The 17,968-nt window shown below is 44.8% G+C and overlaps 1 protein-coding gene across 1 annotated transcript; it reads right to left on the reverse strand.

Moving 5' to 3' along the window:
- Nucleotides 1-694: 694 nt before the first annotated feature.
- On the reverse strand, nucleotides 695-17,504 carry LGALS2 (galectin 2). Its single transcript, XM_029592650.1, has 4 exons — nucleotides 17,419-17,504; nucleotides 7,123-7,205; nucleotides 5,010-5,169; nucleotides 695-894 (listed from the first exon to the last, which is right to left on the reverse strand). The coding sequence occupies exons 1-4, from the start codon at nucleotides 17,422-17,424 to the stop codon at nucleotides 748-750; spliced, it is 396 nt and encodes a 131-aa protein (XP_029448510.1). The 5' UTR covers nucleotides 17,425-17,504; the 3' UTR covers nucleotides 695-747.
- Nucleotides 17,505-17,968: the final 464 nt, after the last annotated feature.

Raw genomic sequence — 17,968 nt, forward strand, 5'->3', positions numbered from 1 at the left:
TGATTACCTATATTTACAGAAAGGAGTTTTTGCACACTTAAATGTCATTGCTAGTGTCACTTGTTGCTGTGAGGTGCTGAGAGCAGAGCCCAGCTGCTGGCCTGCATCTGAACATGGCAGTGGTGACTTTTCCATGGCACATCTGCTGAGGTCTCAAGTTACACCAGTGACATGGCACATTGGTTAGAAAACAACGGAAAAAATCAATGTAGCTGCTTTTCATTGCATGCCTTTGTGTACACATTGAATTTCTTTAATCAGCAACCAAGCAAATGAATGGAATATCAACATGGAAGAACATATGCCTCCATAATATATCTATATATATACACATATACGATTGATAAGGAATTTTTGTCCATTGTCCAAGTCCCTACAGTTAAGGGTTTCCATTTCCTATAGACAGTGGAGTGCTTAGGGCTCAGAAGTTTGGGGATGCAATATTTGTGGAGAAGAAGTCCATTAACTGCTATTAATCAAGCTGACTTAGGGAATAGCCACTGCTATTAATTGCATCAGTTGCATGGGATCTTCTTAGTGTTTGGGTACTTGCCAGGTTCTTATGGCCTGGATTGGCCACTGTTGGAAACAGGATACTGGGCTTGATGGACCCTTGGTCTGACCCAGCATAGCAATTTCTTATATATATACATACACACACACACACACATACATACATACATACATACTAAGCTGAGGTGGTCACATTAAATTTTATTGCTGTGGATGGATGACGACACTGGTGCTTCAATCATATTTGAAGGATGTCACCTTGAAATCACCCTTAACGGACATGTAGGTAAGCTTATCGTAGCCATGCCTATTGGGGAAGGAGATTTCATGACCATCCGGTAGTTTCACCTGAAACTTGTTTCCATGTAGCTCTAGTGAGAACTGTGGACAGAAGCAGAAGGCAATTGAGTCAAGGAAATGGTATAGTAACCTGATTTATAGTAAGGCTGATATAACATTATTTATGAAAAACAAATCAGTCACAGATTACCAGTTACTGTTTCTACATAACTGCGCTGGTTCTTCACTGACCTGAAGAGATGATAGCACTTGAAAGCTAGGCACAAATGTATTTAGTCCAATAAAAAGGTATCATCAACAACTTGTTTGTGTTGCAGTACCACCAAGCATACTTGATCTGTGGTTACTCTCACTTTCCCATTCCTGAAGATTTACTGCTTGTTCCATGTTTCTTGAAGTCCAGTCATCTTAACTGGGAGACTGTTCCATGCATCCACTAATGTGCAAAGAAACATTTCCTTTTTCTCAGAATCACACAAGGCTGTAATATCAAATTTTATTTCTGTGTGTGCGAAATTTATGTCTCACGCTTAAACATGAGAGGGGCATAGGTGAGTCTTGTCCAAAGTGTTGGGAGTAGCAGAGGGGAGGAATAATATCCAAGATCCATACTTCAAACTCTGGTTCTTGGCCAAAAGACTGCACACCTATACTTGATGCTCCCAGATAATATCTTTTAAGTCATAAGAACATGCCATACTGGGTCAGACCAAGGGTCTATCAAGCCCAGCATCCTGTTTCCAACAGTGGCCAATCCAGGCCATAAGAACCTGGCAAGTACCCAAAAGCTAAGTCTATTCCATGTTACCATTGCTAATGGCAGTGGCTATTCTCTTAGGGGCGGATTTTAAAAGGCCTGCGCGCCGGCGCGGCTATTTTGCATAGGCCGCCGGCGCGTGTAAAGCCCCGGGACGCGCGTAAGTCCCGGGGCTTTTGAAAAGGGGCGGGAGGGGGCGAGTCCGGGGGCGTTCCCGAAATGACGCAGCGTTTCGGGGGCGTGCCGCGGCATTTTGGAGGCAGGCCCGAGGGCGTGGCACCAGCCCGGGGGCGTGGTTGAGGCCTCCGGACCAGCCCCCGGGACCGGAGGACGGAGCGGGGCTGCCGGCCGACGCACGCAATGTTACACCTGCTTTCAGCAGGCGTAACTTTGCCGACAAAGGTAGGGGGGGGTTTAGATAGGGCCGGGGGGTAGGTTAGGTAGGGGAAGGGAGGGGAAGGTGGGGGGAGGGCGAAGGAAAGTTCCCTCCGAGGCCGCTGCGAAATCGGAGCGGCCTCGGAGGAAACAGGCAGAGCGCGCTGGGCTCGGCGCGCGCAGGTTGCACAAATGTGCACCCCCTTGCGCGCGCTGACCCCGGATTTTATAAGATACGCGCGGCTATGCGCGTATCTTATAAAATACAGCGTACTTTTGTTCGCGCCTGGTGCGTGAACAAAAGTACGCGATCGCGCAAGTATTTAAAATCTACCCCTAAGTGAACTTAATAGCAGGTAATGGACTTCTCCTCCAACAACTTATCCAAACCTTTTTTAAACCCAGCTACATTAACTGCACTAACCACATCCTCTGGCAACAAATTCCAGAGTTTAATTGTGCGTTGAATGAAAAAGAATTTTATACGATTATTTTTAAATGTACTACATGCTAACTTAAGGAGTGCCCCCTAGTCCTTTTATTATCTGAAAGAGTAAATAACCGATTCACATTTATCGTTCTAGATCTTTCATGATTTTAAACACCTCTATCATATCCCCCCTCAGCCGTCTCTTCTCCCAGCTGAACAGCCCTAACCTCTTTAGTTTTTCCTCATAGGGGAGCTGTTCCATCCTCTTTATCATTTTGGTCGCCCTTCTTTGTACCTTGTCCGTCACAACTATATCTTTTTTGAGATGCGGTGATCAGAATTGTACACAGTATTCAAGGTGCAGTCTCACCATAGAGTGATAGAGAGGCATTATGACATTTTCCATTTTATTCACCATTCCCTTCCTAATAATTCCTAACATTTTAACTGCCGTAGCACACTGAGCCGACTATTTCAGATTACTATGACGCCTAGATCTCTTTCTTGGGTGATAGCTCCTAAAGGGGATGGAACACTCCCCTATGAGGAAAGGCTGAAGAGGTTAGGGCTGTTCAGCTTGGAGAAGAGACGGCTGAGGGGGGATATGATAGAGGTCTTTAAGCTCATGAGAGGTCTTCAACGAGTAGATGAGAATAGGTTATTTAAACTTTCGGATAATAGAAGGACTAGGGGGCATTCCATGAAGTTAGCAAGCAGCACATTTAAGATTAATCGGAGAAAATTCTTTTTCACTCAATGCACAATTAAGCTCTGGAATTTGTTGCCAGAGGATGTGGTTAGTGCAGTTAGTGTAGCTGGGTTCAAAAAAAGTTTGGATAAGTTCTTGAAGGAGAAGTCCATTTCCTGTTATTAATCAAGTTTACTTAGGGAATAGCCACTGTTATTAATTGCATCAGTAGCATGGGATCTTCTTGGTGTTTGGGTACTTGCCAGGTTCTTGTGGCCTGCTTTGGCCTCAGTTGGAAACAGGATGCTGGGCTTGATGGACCCTTCATCTGATCCAGCATGGCAATTTCTTATGTTCTTATGTTCTTAATATGGAACCTAACATTGCGCAACTATAGCATGGGTTATTTTTCCCTATATGCATCATCTTTATTTTATTTTATTTAGCGTTTTTCTATACCAGCATTCACGAAAGGTATCACATCATGCCGGTTTACAATTAACAAAGGGGTGTAATAAAGAATAAACAATAATAACAATAACAGGTGCATAACAAAAAAACCTTTCGGTTACAATAAACATTGCAGTTACAGTAAAACAGGGAAATACACAACTGGGAGCAGTGAAAAGTTGATAGGAAATTAACAGAAGGAACAAATTAACAATTTTAATGTATTTGCTAAATAATTGAATATCTTGCACTTATCCACATTAAATTTAATCTGCCATTTGGATGTCCAATTAGTGGTGGATCTCTTCAGGTTGTCCAGATAATTTTTGTAATATTACTAATATGATAATCGCGCTTTATTTCCAAGCTCTCCCATATTTCTTTTATATTGTATTAAGTATTAGAAATCTATAGTGATATTGAACTGTTACTTACATGTATCATATTTCTTTCTGTACTTATGAGATTACAGTAACAAGTGGATGCTTGTATTATTTAAAATGCAATAAATAAAAAATAAAAAAAGAATAAAATTGAGAGAAAAATCCTGCTATTCTGCGGAATCAGAGTCATCCAGATCCCCCCCCCCCCAACAAACCCTCCCCCGGAGGAAACTCCTTTGGGAGTGACCAGGGAATCAGGGGAGGTATTTAGTACTGAATGTAGTTATTTGGGGAGGAAAGGGAATGGGGAGGGTAGGATTAGGTGGTATGAGAGTCTGTAAAGATGAGAGGGCTATTTGAAATTTAATAAAAAGATGAGAAGTTTGGGGTATGTTTTATTTTTATTTAATTAGAGGCACTGTGTTCTTTTCCTCTTTAGTAGGAGTGGGATGATTCGTGGTCTTAATGCTAGTATTATAATGCATTTACTATTTTTATTGATATATTTTTTTATATTTTTTATATTTTGATATATTATATTTTAATTATGCATTGAATTTTATGCTTTTACTATTGTCTTGCTTTCTATTTTTATGATTATATATTAATTGTTAACATATATTATTTTTTAAGAGTATCTAACACTCATGAGCACCAGGGAGTTGGTCTTTGCTCTTTGCTTTTTTGATCACAGACAGATTGGGCTCCTCCAGCAGCGCCACAGCCTCTCCTCTTCAGCTATTGGCAGTTGGGCTCTGCTGGCAGAACCGGCACAGCCTTTTTTCTTCTTTGGCCACTGGTGGGTTGTGCTCTATTGGTGGCGCTGCAGCCTCATCTCTTCTTTGGCCATGGGCAGGTTGGGTTCTGATGGCAGCCCTGCAGCCTCTCCTGCTACTGCTGCCCCTCCCCCAGGTGCACCACCACATGCAAATGCACAGTTTGTACACACAGTTTTGTCAAGCCTGAGTAGCATTCTAGTTCTCCATTCCTCCCTTCTTGTTTCCCCAACCCCCTCCCCCCATCCATCTGTCTTGCCTCCTTAATGCCCTCTATTCTCTCTCCCTTCTTCTTCCAAGCCCTATCAGGGCTTTGAAGTGACCCCAACAACCTCACCTTGACGTCTGAGCCCCTGGAGAAGCTCATATGCTGATGTCTTTCTTCTGACTCCCATGAATTGCTGTTCTTGGAGTTGCAGACTATGACGGATTCATTGAAGCGAGGGTTGAAATGCAGCCCAATGTCGCTGGCACTCTTACCAATGTTAAAGGAGAATCTGAGTAGGGGGGGGAAAGAGGAGATCCCAGGTTAGCATTATGCCCAAGCACATAGTCCTATACATTGCAGATGGAAGACCTTCCTGTGAAAGGGTAAGCATGAGCCTACACTTTAGCAGAATCCCTCTGCTCGGTCACAAAAGCAAAACACAGACAGACCCTCACCAAATACACAATAAGTGACCACAGACTAGAAATAGAAACATGCAGACAAAATCTGAACTGAAAACCCCAAGAAGCCAGTCTCTGCATGCAATGCAACACTGGAGAAACAGAAATATATTTCCTCTTGAACTGTGCACATTTTCCAAAACTGGCAGAGAAAATCAAAGATTTCTCACAAAAGAATGAGCAGGAAAAACTCTGCATAATCCTGGGAAAAGCAGAAGAAACAGGAGCTAGAGAGGCAAAATATGTTGTATCCTACCACCAGGCCTCAAACATATTCAGACCAGAGACAGTATGGGGAACAACACCAGAATCTGAATTGTCCTCTCTGTATGTTGTTATCACTATTATATATGTTTTTCTCCTTTTCCTTTTATTTTAATTACTTTATGTATTATTTTGGAAACACATGTACAAATTGTCATGGCAATAAAGGTTCCTGAATCTACATCTGTGAAGTAAAAAATGATAGGGAAATGAGCAATCAAGATAGACTAGATAAGGAGAGGCAGCTCAGTGGCCTACTGAGGGTAGGAGCACGGGAGGGGGGGCAGTCAAAGCCCCCAAACTTTGACTAGCCGGCCCAGCCCCAGAGCTAAGTGGATTTGGAGAGGGCCAGGAGGCCAGGCAACCCAACTTCATGCCAGAGGCCAGAAGCAATGGCTGCCGTGTCGGCACTGGGTGCCCCTCCCCACCAAAAAAAACCTTCACCCTAGCCTGTGGCTGTGAAGTGTTGTTCTTTCAGGTCCTCTTCAGTTGCCGATTGCAGCCAATGAAATGAGACAGGAGCCAGAGATGGTGGTAACTGCACAAGAACAAAACAGCACCTTCCGAGGAGCGCGGGAGGCTTACGGAACTGACTGGCCAAGAGCCCAGAGCCCTGTTTCAGCACGGCAGCAAATTCAACCCCACCCAACTCCCGAGTTCTTTTGAGCCACACCATCATGGAAAGAGAAGGAAGAGGCGACAAGCTGGCCCATACCACTAGAAAAAGAGATAGGAGATGCGCCTGTAAGGGAACAAGTACTTTTCTATCAGGGCAGGGATGGGGAGTGGCTGTAACCTATTGCTGAGCATTACTGAAGGTGAGATGAGGAGCCCGGTGCTGGGCGGTGGGGAAAGGGAGAGAAGAAAGGGGTTCAGGACAGAAAGAACTGGTATTGGGCAGCGAGGGGGCCGAAAGGGGTTCAGGGCAGAGAGAGCCCCTTTTCATATCCACTACCGAGTGCTTAATTTCAGGCAGAACAACCCAGAACAGCATTCTGCTACCTTTTCTTGGGACAAGAGAAAACAGATCAGAGCCAGCTGTGTGCATCAGTTCTGGCTCCTCCTGAGGAAACAGAACAGAGCCAGTAGATGCCTGGATTATTCATGGCCCCTTGCCCTTGGAGGAAGCAGAGAAGGAGAGAGAATGAGCGTTGGAGCTACTTACCCTGAGACAAGAGCAGCCACGTGACTTTGAAGTGTGTGCATGTCTGTCGGTCGGTCGGTAAGACAGACTGACCAACAGACACTCACACACTTCAAAATATGTGTGCCCGTCTCACCCCCTTCCACAGTTTCACTTCCTTTTCATCTACAAATTAAGCCCTGCACCTACATAATGCTCTGACTGCATTGTCAGAGGAAGATATTAAGTTACTTCCTTCGCCTACTTTCTGGAAGCATTTTGGCAGTGAAGTAACATTAAAACTGATGGAGCTCTCTTCCTGCCCCTACCCCTATGCCCCATACTTCCAGTTCATTCCCCTAGAATAAATTTGCTCCCCTCACTTCATACTTACCCTTCTGCATTTTCGGAGATCTTACCCTTTATCTTCACGGTCTGTCCTTGTTTTATGTCCAAGTTTAGAACTTCAAACTTCTCCTAGTGAACAGAGAGATGACAGTTATTATCAGATTGCTTTAACAGCAGAATGATTATTTATTATTGCTACTGTGCATCTCTGCAAGATGTGCGCTGCACCTTACAGAGGCAGTCCCTACTCCTTGGAGATTACAATATAGTCAAGACATACAGACAAAACACAAATAGAGTGATTTGGGATTGCTGTTCACGTACACAATCCTCGCTGTCATGGTGACTTGAAAGTGACCTGGGGAGGGGGGTAGAGGCGCACAAGCCAACAAGGAACTTCAGCTACTGGCAAGTTTCAGGATCCAAAGAGTCATACTCCTTCCCCTTGACTGAGGTGTCTGGGCTAGAAAATGGAGGGAAGGGACCCTAATTTGTAGCAAAACCTCTGGGGACTGTGACTGAAGGTTTGGTTTATGGTGCTCTAGTCTTGGAAACCCTTCACCGTCATAAATGTCAGCAAATGGAACAATAGCAAGGGTTTGATTGGACTGAAAAGCCTAGAAGCTGTAAAAAAAAAAAAAAAAAGGCAAGATAGGTCCAGACAAACTCCTTTGAATTGGTAAAATATAAATATAAAATATTTAAAAATATATATATATATATTTCCACTGGGTTGGCCTAATTACTTACAAGGAATGCAGAACAATACTATGTGGATGTCCTGGCTTCAAACCTAGTCTCTGTTCCTAGAGGTGGCAGAGGATGGTGATACTCTGTGGATAGTGTACACAACTCTTGGGAGGCAGTGCCCCAACTGTAGCACCGAGTGACCGATAAAGGGAAGGTAATGAGCAATCCAGAGGGCTGCACCAGGGACAGAATTGGAGCCTTTTTGCGAGGGCCCGGATCCCCCGAAAACATTTTTCTTGCCCCACCCCCTCAATTCTCTCTCTCCACCAGACTACAAGCATCACAGAGACAGGGAGAGAGCTCACGATGCAAGGTTCCCATTGCTGCTGCTGCTGCTGCTTCTCCTCCTCTCCCCCTACATTCAGAAAATATGTTGAGGTGGAAAGACAGCACTTCAACTCGATTACTCTGACCTGCAGTGCCTTCTCTGACCACTGCAGATCATGCTTCTTCCCCCTGCCCACACCTCTGCTTCCTGATACAGGGGCCTGTTTTGCCACAACCCTCCTCATGACACAATGGGGCAGAGCAGATCTAAGGAGCTTAGGGGGGGAGAGACAAATGAAAATAGGAGGAGCTGGGGAGACACAAAGACGGCAAGAAAGGAGGAGTTGGGAAGGCAGAGAGAGAGAGAGACAGAGATGGAGATAGAGAGGAAAGAACTGAAGGATAGGGAAATTGAGGTTTGGAGAACTTGAGGGGATTGACTATCATCTGGGAGAGCGATAGAGGCCTCCCCCGCAGTGGAGGGAGGAGGGGGTTGCCCTCTGGCAGTGATCAGGGGAGGGGTTTAGTACTGAATGTAGTTATTTGGGGAGGGAGGGGAATGGGGAAGGCAGGATTAGGTGGTATAAGAGTCTCTTAAGATGAGAGGTTTGGGGTAGATTTTCAGAGGGTTACGAGCGTAACCCCCTAAAACCTACCCCAAACCCCCCCTGCGTGCTCCGAGCCTATCTTTCATAGGCTTCCGGCGCGCGCAAAGCCCCGGGATGTGCGTAAGTCCCGGGGCTTTCCTGGGGGGGGGGGGCATGTCGGGGGAGCGTGTCGCGACCGGTGTGTCATCGGGGGGCATGTCAGGGGGCGTGATGCGGCCGGCGCATCATCCAGGGGTGTTCTGGGGGCGTGGCCGCGGTCTCCAGACCAGCCCCCGGACCGGAACATGGCGCGCGGCAGATGGCCCGGCGCATGCAAAGTTACGCCTGCCTCAAGCAGGCGTAATTTGTTCAGCAAAGGCAGGGGAGGGGTGTAGATAGGGCCGGGGGGGTGGGTTAGGTAGGGGAAGGTGGGGGGAGGGCCGAATGAAAGTTCCCTCCGAGGCCGCTCCAATTTCGGAGCGGCCTCGGAGGGAACGGAGGCAGGCTGCGCGGTGCGCGAACAAAAGTACGCGTGTGCGCAAATTTATAAAATCTACCCCTCACTGTTTTGATTGATATATTTTTTTTATATTTTGATATATTTTAATTATGCATTGAATTGTTATTCTCTCTCTCTCATGTCTTGCTTTCTATTTAATTGTTACCATATATTTTTTTTAGGAGTATCTAACGCTCATTGAGTATGGGTTTCACCCATAGAAAGGCATGGACCAAAACCGTGATTAGATTAGACTAAGGTGGGGGTGGGAAATAGAGGAAGGTAAAAAGATACCTGAGTGAAGAGACACTGATGGTGGTAGACGAGAAATTTGAAGGGGAAAATGAGAGGTAGAGGGAGAACTGGGTGGGAAAGAGATTGAAGTAGGGGAAGGAAGAGGGAGAATGACACACAAAAGGTGGGGAGAACTTGGCGGAGAGATAAGTGGAGGAGCTCGGAACTAGTGGAAAAGCAGAGTTGGAGGTGGAGAGAAATGGAAGCATGGGGAGAATTGAGGGAGATGGAGGTAGAGCAAGAGACAGTGATAGAGATAGAGAGTAAACATAGAAGCAAAAGGGTTGCTAAGGAGAGAGACAGGCGAGAGATTAAGAGCAATCTGAAGATCTCTGTTCACCAGCCTTAATCACACTGACATCCTATACATTTGCACAGGTCACATACCCAAAAGGCCAGCCCTAATGGAGGGATAGGGGAGATAGTAAAATGGGCAATAGAGACATAGAAGTAGCGTGCTGGCCCTGTGGCTCAGCTGGTAAGTGCTATAGACTGCCATGCAGAGGAGCCAACTCAGTCCCTGAGTTGGCTCCTTGGGATGCTGGCTTGGGATGCTGTGGAGACAGTATTTATAGCCCCCAATAGAAGGTGGTAGGGAGACATGGTCATTGATTAAAGGTGATACCTAGTGGCCAGATGCAAGGATCTGGAAGCCCAAGACTTATGGGCTCTGGAAGCCCATAATCTACATCCCTGTCCCCTTTGTTCGTTTCACCTTTTTCCAATTTATCATTTGTTAACCCACACGTTATCTATTGCTAACTCTTTATTCTTCGCCAGTTTTCCCCTGTTCTCCTAATTCTATGTAACCACTTGTTTCGATGTAATGCCCGGTGCAATTCTTGTTTTATGTAATGCCTTGTACAATTTTGTTTTATGTAATGCCTTGCACAATATTGTTGTTACATGAAGGTCGGTATAGAAAAGTTCAAAAATAAATAAATAAATAAATAAGACCATCACTGCAATGACCAGGACTAGGTATGTTGAGGCCAGAGGGGATATAAAATAGGGGAAAATCCCAGGGTAGCTACAAATGCAGGCTGAATGGCCCCAAATCCCAGCCCTGATTCCAACTAAGCAATACTGGAGGAAACTGCCATGTTAAAAAGAAAAGGAGAAAAAAAGTTGGTGAGAAAAAATAGCAAAGAGGGAGGGAAATAAAATGGAGAGAATAAAAGAAAATAAAGCCAGGAGATGACATGTTGAATGCAAAGAAGAGATCAAGGGACATACAATAACAAAAACAGTCAACATTTAGATGCCGGATTGTGTGACTTCTGAAGCTTTTGAATTCATACATTCATACAATCCACTGGCTGCCCATCACACAAAGAATACAGTATAAAACCCTCACCCTTATACACAAAAAAATAAACAATAGCAAAATGGTCTGGCTAAACAACACTATCCAACCATACACCACACAAAGGAACCTCAGATCCTCCAACACAGGTCTCCTCTCCATCCCAAATCTCAAAAATGCTCACCTCAATGCAACACGCAAACGAGCCATTACAATAGCTGGCCCTACCCTATGGAACTCCCTCCCCACTCATCTCAGACACGAACCCTCACCACAAGTCTTCAAAAAACAGCTAAAAACATGGCTGTTCTTGAAAGCCTTCCCTCCGGATTCCCAACCCCTTCAACTGCATGTTCTTGAAAACCTGCCCACTTGACCCTTACATGCACTACCGCATATCACCCCCCTCACAACCACCCCCTCCTTTTCCCCCCCTATTCCCACCAGAACTAATCGTAACCGTAACCAATTCAAACTGTATATATTGTATATAGGATAGATGCTACAAATTATATTCCCATTCATTTGTATTCATATGTTACAATGTTTTTTACTTCAATAGTTTAATCAATTGTTATCTTGTTAAATGTAAAATAGGGCAGATCTCGCCCTATTCAACCTGTTACCTGGAAACCGATGTGATATCTCGATCGAATGTCGGTATACAAAATAAATAAATAAATAAATAAATAAATACATTGTAAATATTGGGTTTTAAGGTTTGTTTGCATTATTTGTATAATGTTTGACAAGGGGCACTGTTCTGCTAGTTAAACCTAACTAAAATTCCATAAACACTTTTTATTGTTTTATTTAAGGTTAGGGGGAAGTTGCTCAGTATAATATTTTTTCTGCCTGTCCCCATCACCTCACACCTGGGCAACCTGGTGAATAAGAGAAGGCATATCTGAAGCCAGGGCTGTGGCTAATCTGGGAGGAATGAGAGAAGAAGGAAGTAAGATGAGAGAGAGAGGAAGTCCTGCCTTGGCTTGCTAGCTCTGCTGCAGAATGGCCATTAAGGATCTGGAGAGCCTCAGAGAAAGCAGTGGAAGCTGAGGAATCCCATCCCGGGCCTGAGACAAGCTGCCCAGAGACAGAAGGGAGGAAAAGAAGAGAAAGGGATAGAGGGAGACAGAGGGAGAATCAGGCAAAAGAAAGAAAGAGCTGCATACAAATAAGTGAGAGAGGGCCAGGGGGCGGCAAGAGATAAACGTGGAGAGATGGGAAGTGAGATGAGAGACACAATAATGGAAGCGAATATAAAACAAATGGAGAATGATGATGGATGGAGAGAGGCAAAGCTATATAAAAAGATAGCAGTGCATCAAGACCAAGGATCTGGACTGGAAAGGAAAAAGAAGACACAAGGCATTGGGCGGGGAGAGGGAAACGGAATTAGTGGGGGCCATTATAGTCTGTTTCAGGAAAACATTTCAATTTGTAATTTGCTAAGTTTTACTGTATTAAATTGCCCCAGCTCTCATTGAATTTAAATCAAGTTTTGCTAGTTCACTAAAACTAACATTTACATTTGTGTGAGATTCGATGGAGGAAAGAAGAATGGGATGGAAAAGGATGAGTGGAAATATGGAAGGGGAGAGAGAGAGAGGTGGGGGAAAAATAAACTGAGGGTTAAGGAAATGAAAGGCCTGAATAAGAGGAGAGTAAAAGGACTGATAGACCAGGAGAAATCTGGGAAGGTAACAGAGGTGACAGAGGAGAGGATCCCCAGCACCCCCACCAAAGAATGTGGGCAGCCCAGCTCCGCCCCAAAACACAAACTCCTTGCAGGATCCCTTAAGCCCCTGACATGCTGCACTGCGATGACATGGAGAAAGGAGCATGGGTGGGATATAGGATAAATGAGGAACAGCAAACACCGAACTCCATGGCAATGAAGAATAGAGTTATTTTTAATTGTACCAAAGCACATTGCTGGAAAGTGCAATAATGTCTATATCTATGGCAGAAGTGACCAATTTGAGAGCCACAAACAGGCCTGGTTTTCCGGATATCCACAATGAATATACACGATAGATTTGCATTACAGTGAAGGCACTGCTACCACATGTATGCCAGTCTATCTCATGCATATTCATTGTGGATATCCTGAAAACCTGGCCTGTTTGTGGCTCTCAGGGACTGTAGTTGGCCACCTCTGACATAGCAGATGATGATGACACAGACTGGCTCAGTTGTTCCTTTTCACAGTGGCAGTGAAGGATCTCAGATTTAGCCTTTCAGACTTTTATATGTGTCATTCCAGACCATGGACATATTTTCATAGAACTGAACTTGACAACTTTTGAGTGATCTCAATAGCCAGCCCTCTTTGGATGTGGATTTTAGATTTAATTATTTGCCCTTTCCAAATCCATGCTCAAGGCATGTTAGGATTTAGTTACTGCAGTTATTCCCCTGCTCAAGGGCACTTCCAAACCTACATACCTGGGGCACTAAATAGTGTGTTCTACTCACTCCCAGTCCCATCCCACCCCCCCCCCCCCCCCCCCCCCCCCCCCCCCCCCCCGGATTATGTTTTGAAGTTGAAAATTTGAGCTTTACCTGTGCACAGAATTCTATTTTTAGTTTACAGGCGCATTTTACGTGTTTTTGTTGGTCAAGTTACACTGGTTTTAGTTGAAATTAGTTTAGATTGGTTCTTTCTTCTTGGTTCCCCTTAATGGGAAACTAAGTTGTATGTAATGATCTGGAATGACCACTAGGTGGCACTGGATCAGAAACCAATCTCAAATAGACCCAACATACCTGAGGCAACGGAGGATGCAGTGGCTTCCCAAAGGTCACAAAGAATGTCTTTCAAACCCTGGCTTCTCTGGTTCTCTGCCTGGTAGTCTACTGACTAACAGGCGGATGCAGTATCGGCGCACGTAAAATGGGCACTCATGACTGAGTGGCCAGTTTTCTAACACGCGTCCATCCTCCTCTCCTGAGCACACGATGCAGTAGGCAAATGAGCCACTGCATTAAAAAGGAGGCAGGAGGGGAACGTTTGCATCCCTAGCACCTCCTCGGCATCGGGCACCCAAGAGAAGGGGCTGTGTGCCAGTTAGGAAAATGGACGCTCAATTTTACAAGCATCTGTTTTCCTAACCTGTGCACAGCCACGGGTTAGGAAAATGGACACTTGTTAATTGAGCAACAATGTTCCTAACCTGACTGCCGGCAAGACTTTTTTTTTTTTTTTTTTATGTTACTCCTTTTTTCAGTTCCTCCAACTTAACATCCAACTTAACATCGCCACAATATTAAGTCAGAGGAACTACTTCTTTTCTAATAAGTCTTAAAGATCCCCAAAAGTTAAAGCCAGCTCCGGGAATGGCGTTAATTTTTTAATAAAAATGTACACATTGGGCACACATTTATTACATAAGGGGGGTGGAATAGCTAATAGTGTCATCAACATAGCATTTACATGTGATGAGCGCTATTAGCTACGCGCTGGTTTGGATGCGCGTTTTGTATACATTAGTCCCGTTATTGAATGAGGGGTTAGGGGCGCATGTCCGACCACGTGTTAACTTGTGCGCTAGCCTGAGCACATGGTATTGCATCGGCCTGTTTGTTACTTCTTCATGCCACTCCTTGTGCTCTGGGAGAGTCTCTCCCGCTGCAGCGGAACCCCACCCGGAGCTGCCTCAGCAGGAAAGAGACCCCTACTATGCCCCAGTTGAGCTCTTACATGAATTCACCAGCATGTGTCAACATTCTTTTATCTGGTACATTTACTGCATTTTTTTTAATCGATGAATCATGCAGACCCAATCACTCCATCAATGAGCTTATGATCAGGACACTAAAAAAAGCTCAAAACTACCCAAGAAAGCAGGGTGTGTTCAAAATGCTTTGAAATGAGCACAAAGGGGTTTAACAGGGGCATTGTCTGCTTTGTGCCCATTCCAGTTTTTTCACCCCTCTACAAGCCCACATCACTCCCTTCCTCTTTTCTTTTAGTTTACAGCCCCTTACAACTCTGAAAGCAAACAGTACCATTGTAGTGCAAGCTGTAATCGCACATTCATGTAATTTAATGTCTAGCTCATTTTGCACTAAGCTGAATAATGTAGAATAGTTTTCAAACTAGAGAAATATGTATTTATTTAGTCTAATATAAAGGTACCACCTACAGCTTGTTTGGTGACTTTTATTTCTGTTGCTCAGAAAATGTAATGCAGAAAGGGGCTGGTGCAATTAAAATGCGCAGAAAGCAGGCGCTGAGTATTCAGCGCCCGCCTTCCTAACGCGCCTCCAGGCACCTCTCCTCTGAGCGCCATGCTGTATTCTAATTAGGGATCTTACTGTCAAGGAGGCGCTAGGGTCAATTGTGCGCCCCTAGCACTTCCTTGACAGTGTGCGCCTGGGAGAGGCCAGCTGTCTGCCGGTTTAGAAAATGGACACTAAGTTTATCGGTGCCCGTTTTCTAAATCGGCGCACAGCCACAGGTTTGGAAAACGGACGCTGGTTAACTGAGCATTCGTTTCCCGAACCTGAACACTGGCACTTTTTTTTAACTTTTTTTTTTTAATATTTTGTTCCTCCAACTTAATATCGCTATGATATTAAGTAGGAGGATGTACAGAAAAACAGTATTTTCTGAGTTTTCTGTACAACTTTTGGGAGTGCTCAGAAATTAATTTCTGAGCGCAAAATGTGTGTATTGGATGCACACTTTTCTTTTTTAATTTCGGGTGAGTAACTAATAGCCTCATCAACATGCATTTGCATGCAATGAGCGCATTGGACATGCATTGTGGAGGTGCTAATCCCCTTATTGCATAAGGGGATTAGGTTGCACCTACACAATCCGCGTCCAACTGCGGGTTAAACAGCGCACTGGGCTGAGCGCACTGTATTGCATCAGCCCCAAAGTGGGGATTTAGTTGATTTCCAGTAATGGTAAAATTCTTCTGTTGTCTGGTGAGCAGCTCTAATAGACCCAGGAGACTGCAAGCCACTGAAACCACCAGCACCTGCTCTTAGAAACGGGAGCATGTGGAGCCAGCAGAGTCCCAGACTATGGCCGAACCACTTCTGCAGATGAGCTGCGAGTCTTTTTCTGCAGAGAGCAATGGGACTCAAAACCCCAAAGTCTGGATGTAAAAGAAACTGCAGGGCTGGGAAAAAGAATGTCCCCGGTAATCCCAAAAGTATCCAGACGCTGCAGCTTAAAAACCTAACCTGAAGAGTTCCCCATTTCGGTTTAGGTTCTACACTTATGATCACCGTTTCTTTTCCTTCCTTCCTCCCCAGCCCCACCCAAACCGGTTGTTTCCTAATAGCAGAGCACTGTATCCTGAGGGAGATTAGAGACCTCAGGGCCTTTGACACCTCAGGCATGCTGACACCTGTGAAAAAGAAGCCTAGCCAAACATGAAATCTGGATTTTGTTACTGTCCTGTCCAAATCAGAGCATTGGGCGAGTTATAAATTCAGGGCCTAAAGCAATTAAGGAGTGCACAGGTTACCTGTGTGTACATTTTTTGTGCACAAACTTTACTGCCTATGCAGCAAATTTTGCATCCCCCACCCCCCATAAAAAATGTGCTTACATCAATGTGCATACAGGATAGTGAAGCCTCCCTCCACATGTAGTTACCACCACCCAATGCAAAGAGGTGCGCTGGCTTTTAATTCATGTTCGGCGTACACTGGAAATTTCTCTCTTGGTCAGCCCTTGGAGTAGTTTCTGGCCCTGCTATGCTAGTGTGGGGTTGATCAGAAGTTCATGGTGCACGCCTAAATTTACGTGTACGAAAGATGCGTGCATACGTCTTGCCTTCCTCTCCCTATCGCCTTTAAAATATGTTTAAAATGCCTCCATCTTTATTGTCGTTGGGTGCTTGCACCTGCCGTGGCTGGAAGCCTCATACTCCTGCCTGCCCGCTTCTGCTGCAGCTGCTCTGCCCTACATCCCGCTCTGCCCTCAACGCCTGGGGCAGCTGCAAGTCCAGCAAAACTCTCGCAAGGCAGCTCAGAGACAAAACAGCATAGCTGCAGGCTGGGTACAGATATCCCCCCCCCCCCCCCCCCCCCCCCGAGGACATTTGTGGCTAAATCTGGAAAGCTTCACGTTTACATGCTGTCTCCCCGGGGGTCAGCTCTTCCCTCTCCCGTTTCATGAGTTTGTGCGCATAAAACTCTTTGTGTGCATAAAACTCTTTGTGTGCATAAAACTCTTTGTGCGCATAAAACTCTTTGTGTGCATAAAACACGATTTGTGTGCAATTTTTCCCCTTCTTCCAGGTTAAAAATGTGCCCTTAGGCCGCGCAAAAGGCTGAGTGCATACTTTAGCTCATGTTTGATACATTAGCAGTTACAATTTAAAAAAAAACAAAATTAGGATAGGCTCTCAAGTACAGTAAATAAGTTTGTATCCAAGATAATGATGTGACTTGCCCAACATGTTTTAAAAAGAGAAGCTTCCCGACGTCTAAAACCAGACTCTAACCACTAAGCTTCTTCTCCACTCTAAATCTGCCTCTAAAAATTGGGTCACCTGACAGCTGGGGAGGGAGGGGAGACACCCTTTACCTGCCACAAAGTTATCCTACAGGTATGGAGAAATCAGTCAGATACACAGAAGTGAGATTTGGAGAAAGATTAAGAGATGATCTTACCGACATGTTTCCGGAGAATGTGACCTGTCTTGTGAATCTGGAGGTAAACCCAGCTTCCAGGACACCTTTTTATAAGCCTCTCTCCCTCTGTTACTCATTAACTCCTGTCCTTGCTTGCACAGATTTGGCCAATAAATGCAAGACTTTAACCCTGTGAATGTCATTACCTTCTAAACTTCCGCTTGCCTTCAATTACAATGAACTACATGAGAAACTTTATTTTTAGTTCATGTCCTGTGCAATCTGTGTGCGGGTGTGCGTGGGGGAATTCTTGGTGCTAATCTACCAACTCTGGTACCATCCTCTCAGCTTCCAAAAATATGGGCAGGAGGAGGAAGAAGGGAGGATGACAATTCCATTTTTTTTATCCTTGAAACAAATCATGCTTGCAGAGCGGCTTGTTTTCTCTACAACTGAATGGGATTGGAATGTGACCACGATGGATGTGAAAATTTTAAAAACTTCTAGATTTTGTTCCTCAGAATCCTCTGTTTTAGAAGCCTCTGCAGTTCATGTCTGTGGTTGCAGCTCTAATGCTTGGCCAATGGCA

Source organism: Rhinatrema bivittatum, chromosome 2 (assembly GCF_901001135.1).
Source record: "Rhinatrema bivittatum chromosome 2, aRhiBiv1.1, whole genome shotgun sequence".
NCBI lineage: Eukaryota > Metazoa > Chordata > Amphibia > Gymnophiona > Rhinatrematidae > Rhinatrema > Rhinatrema bivittatum.

What these genes read in the sequence shown, in the direction of transcription:
- LGALS2 (XM_029592650.1), bottom strand. An exon ending in ATCTCCGAAAATGCAGAAGG is followed by an intron (nt 5,170 to 7,122) that starts GTAAGTATGAAG and finishes CCCCCTACTCAG; the next exon opens with ATTCTCCTTTAACATTGGTA. An exon ending in CCAGGGGCTCAGACGTCAAG is followed by an intron (nt 895 to 5,009) that starts GTGAGGTTGTTG and finishes TTCTGTCCACAG; the next exon opens with TTCTCACTAGAGCTACATGG.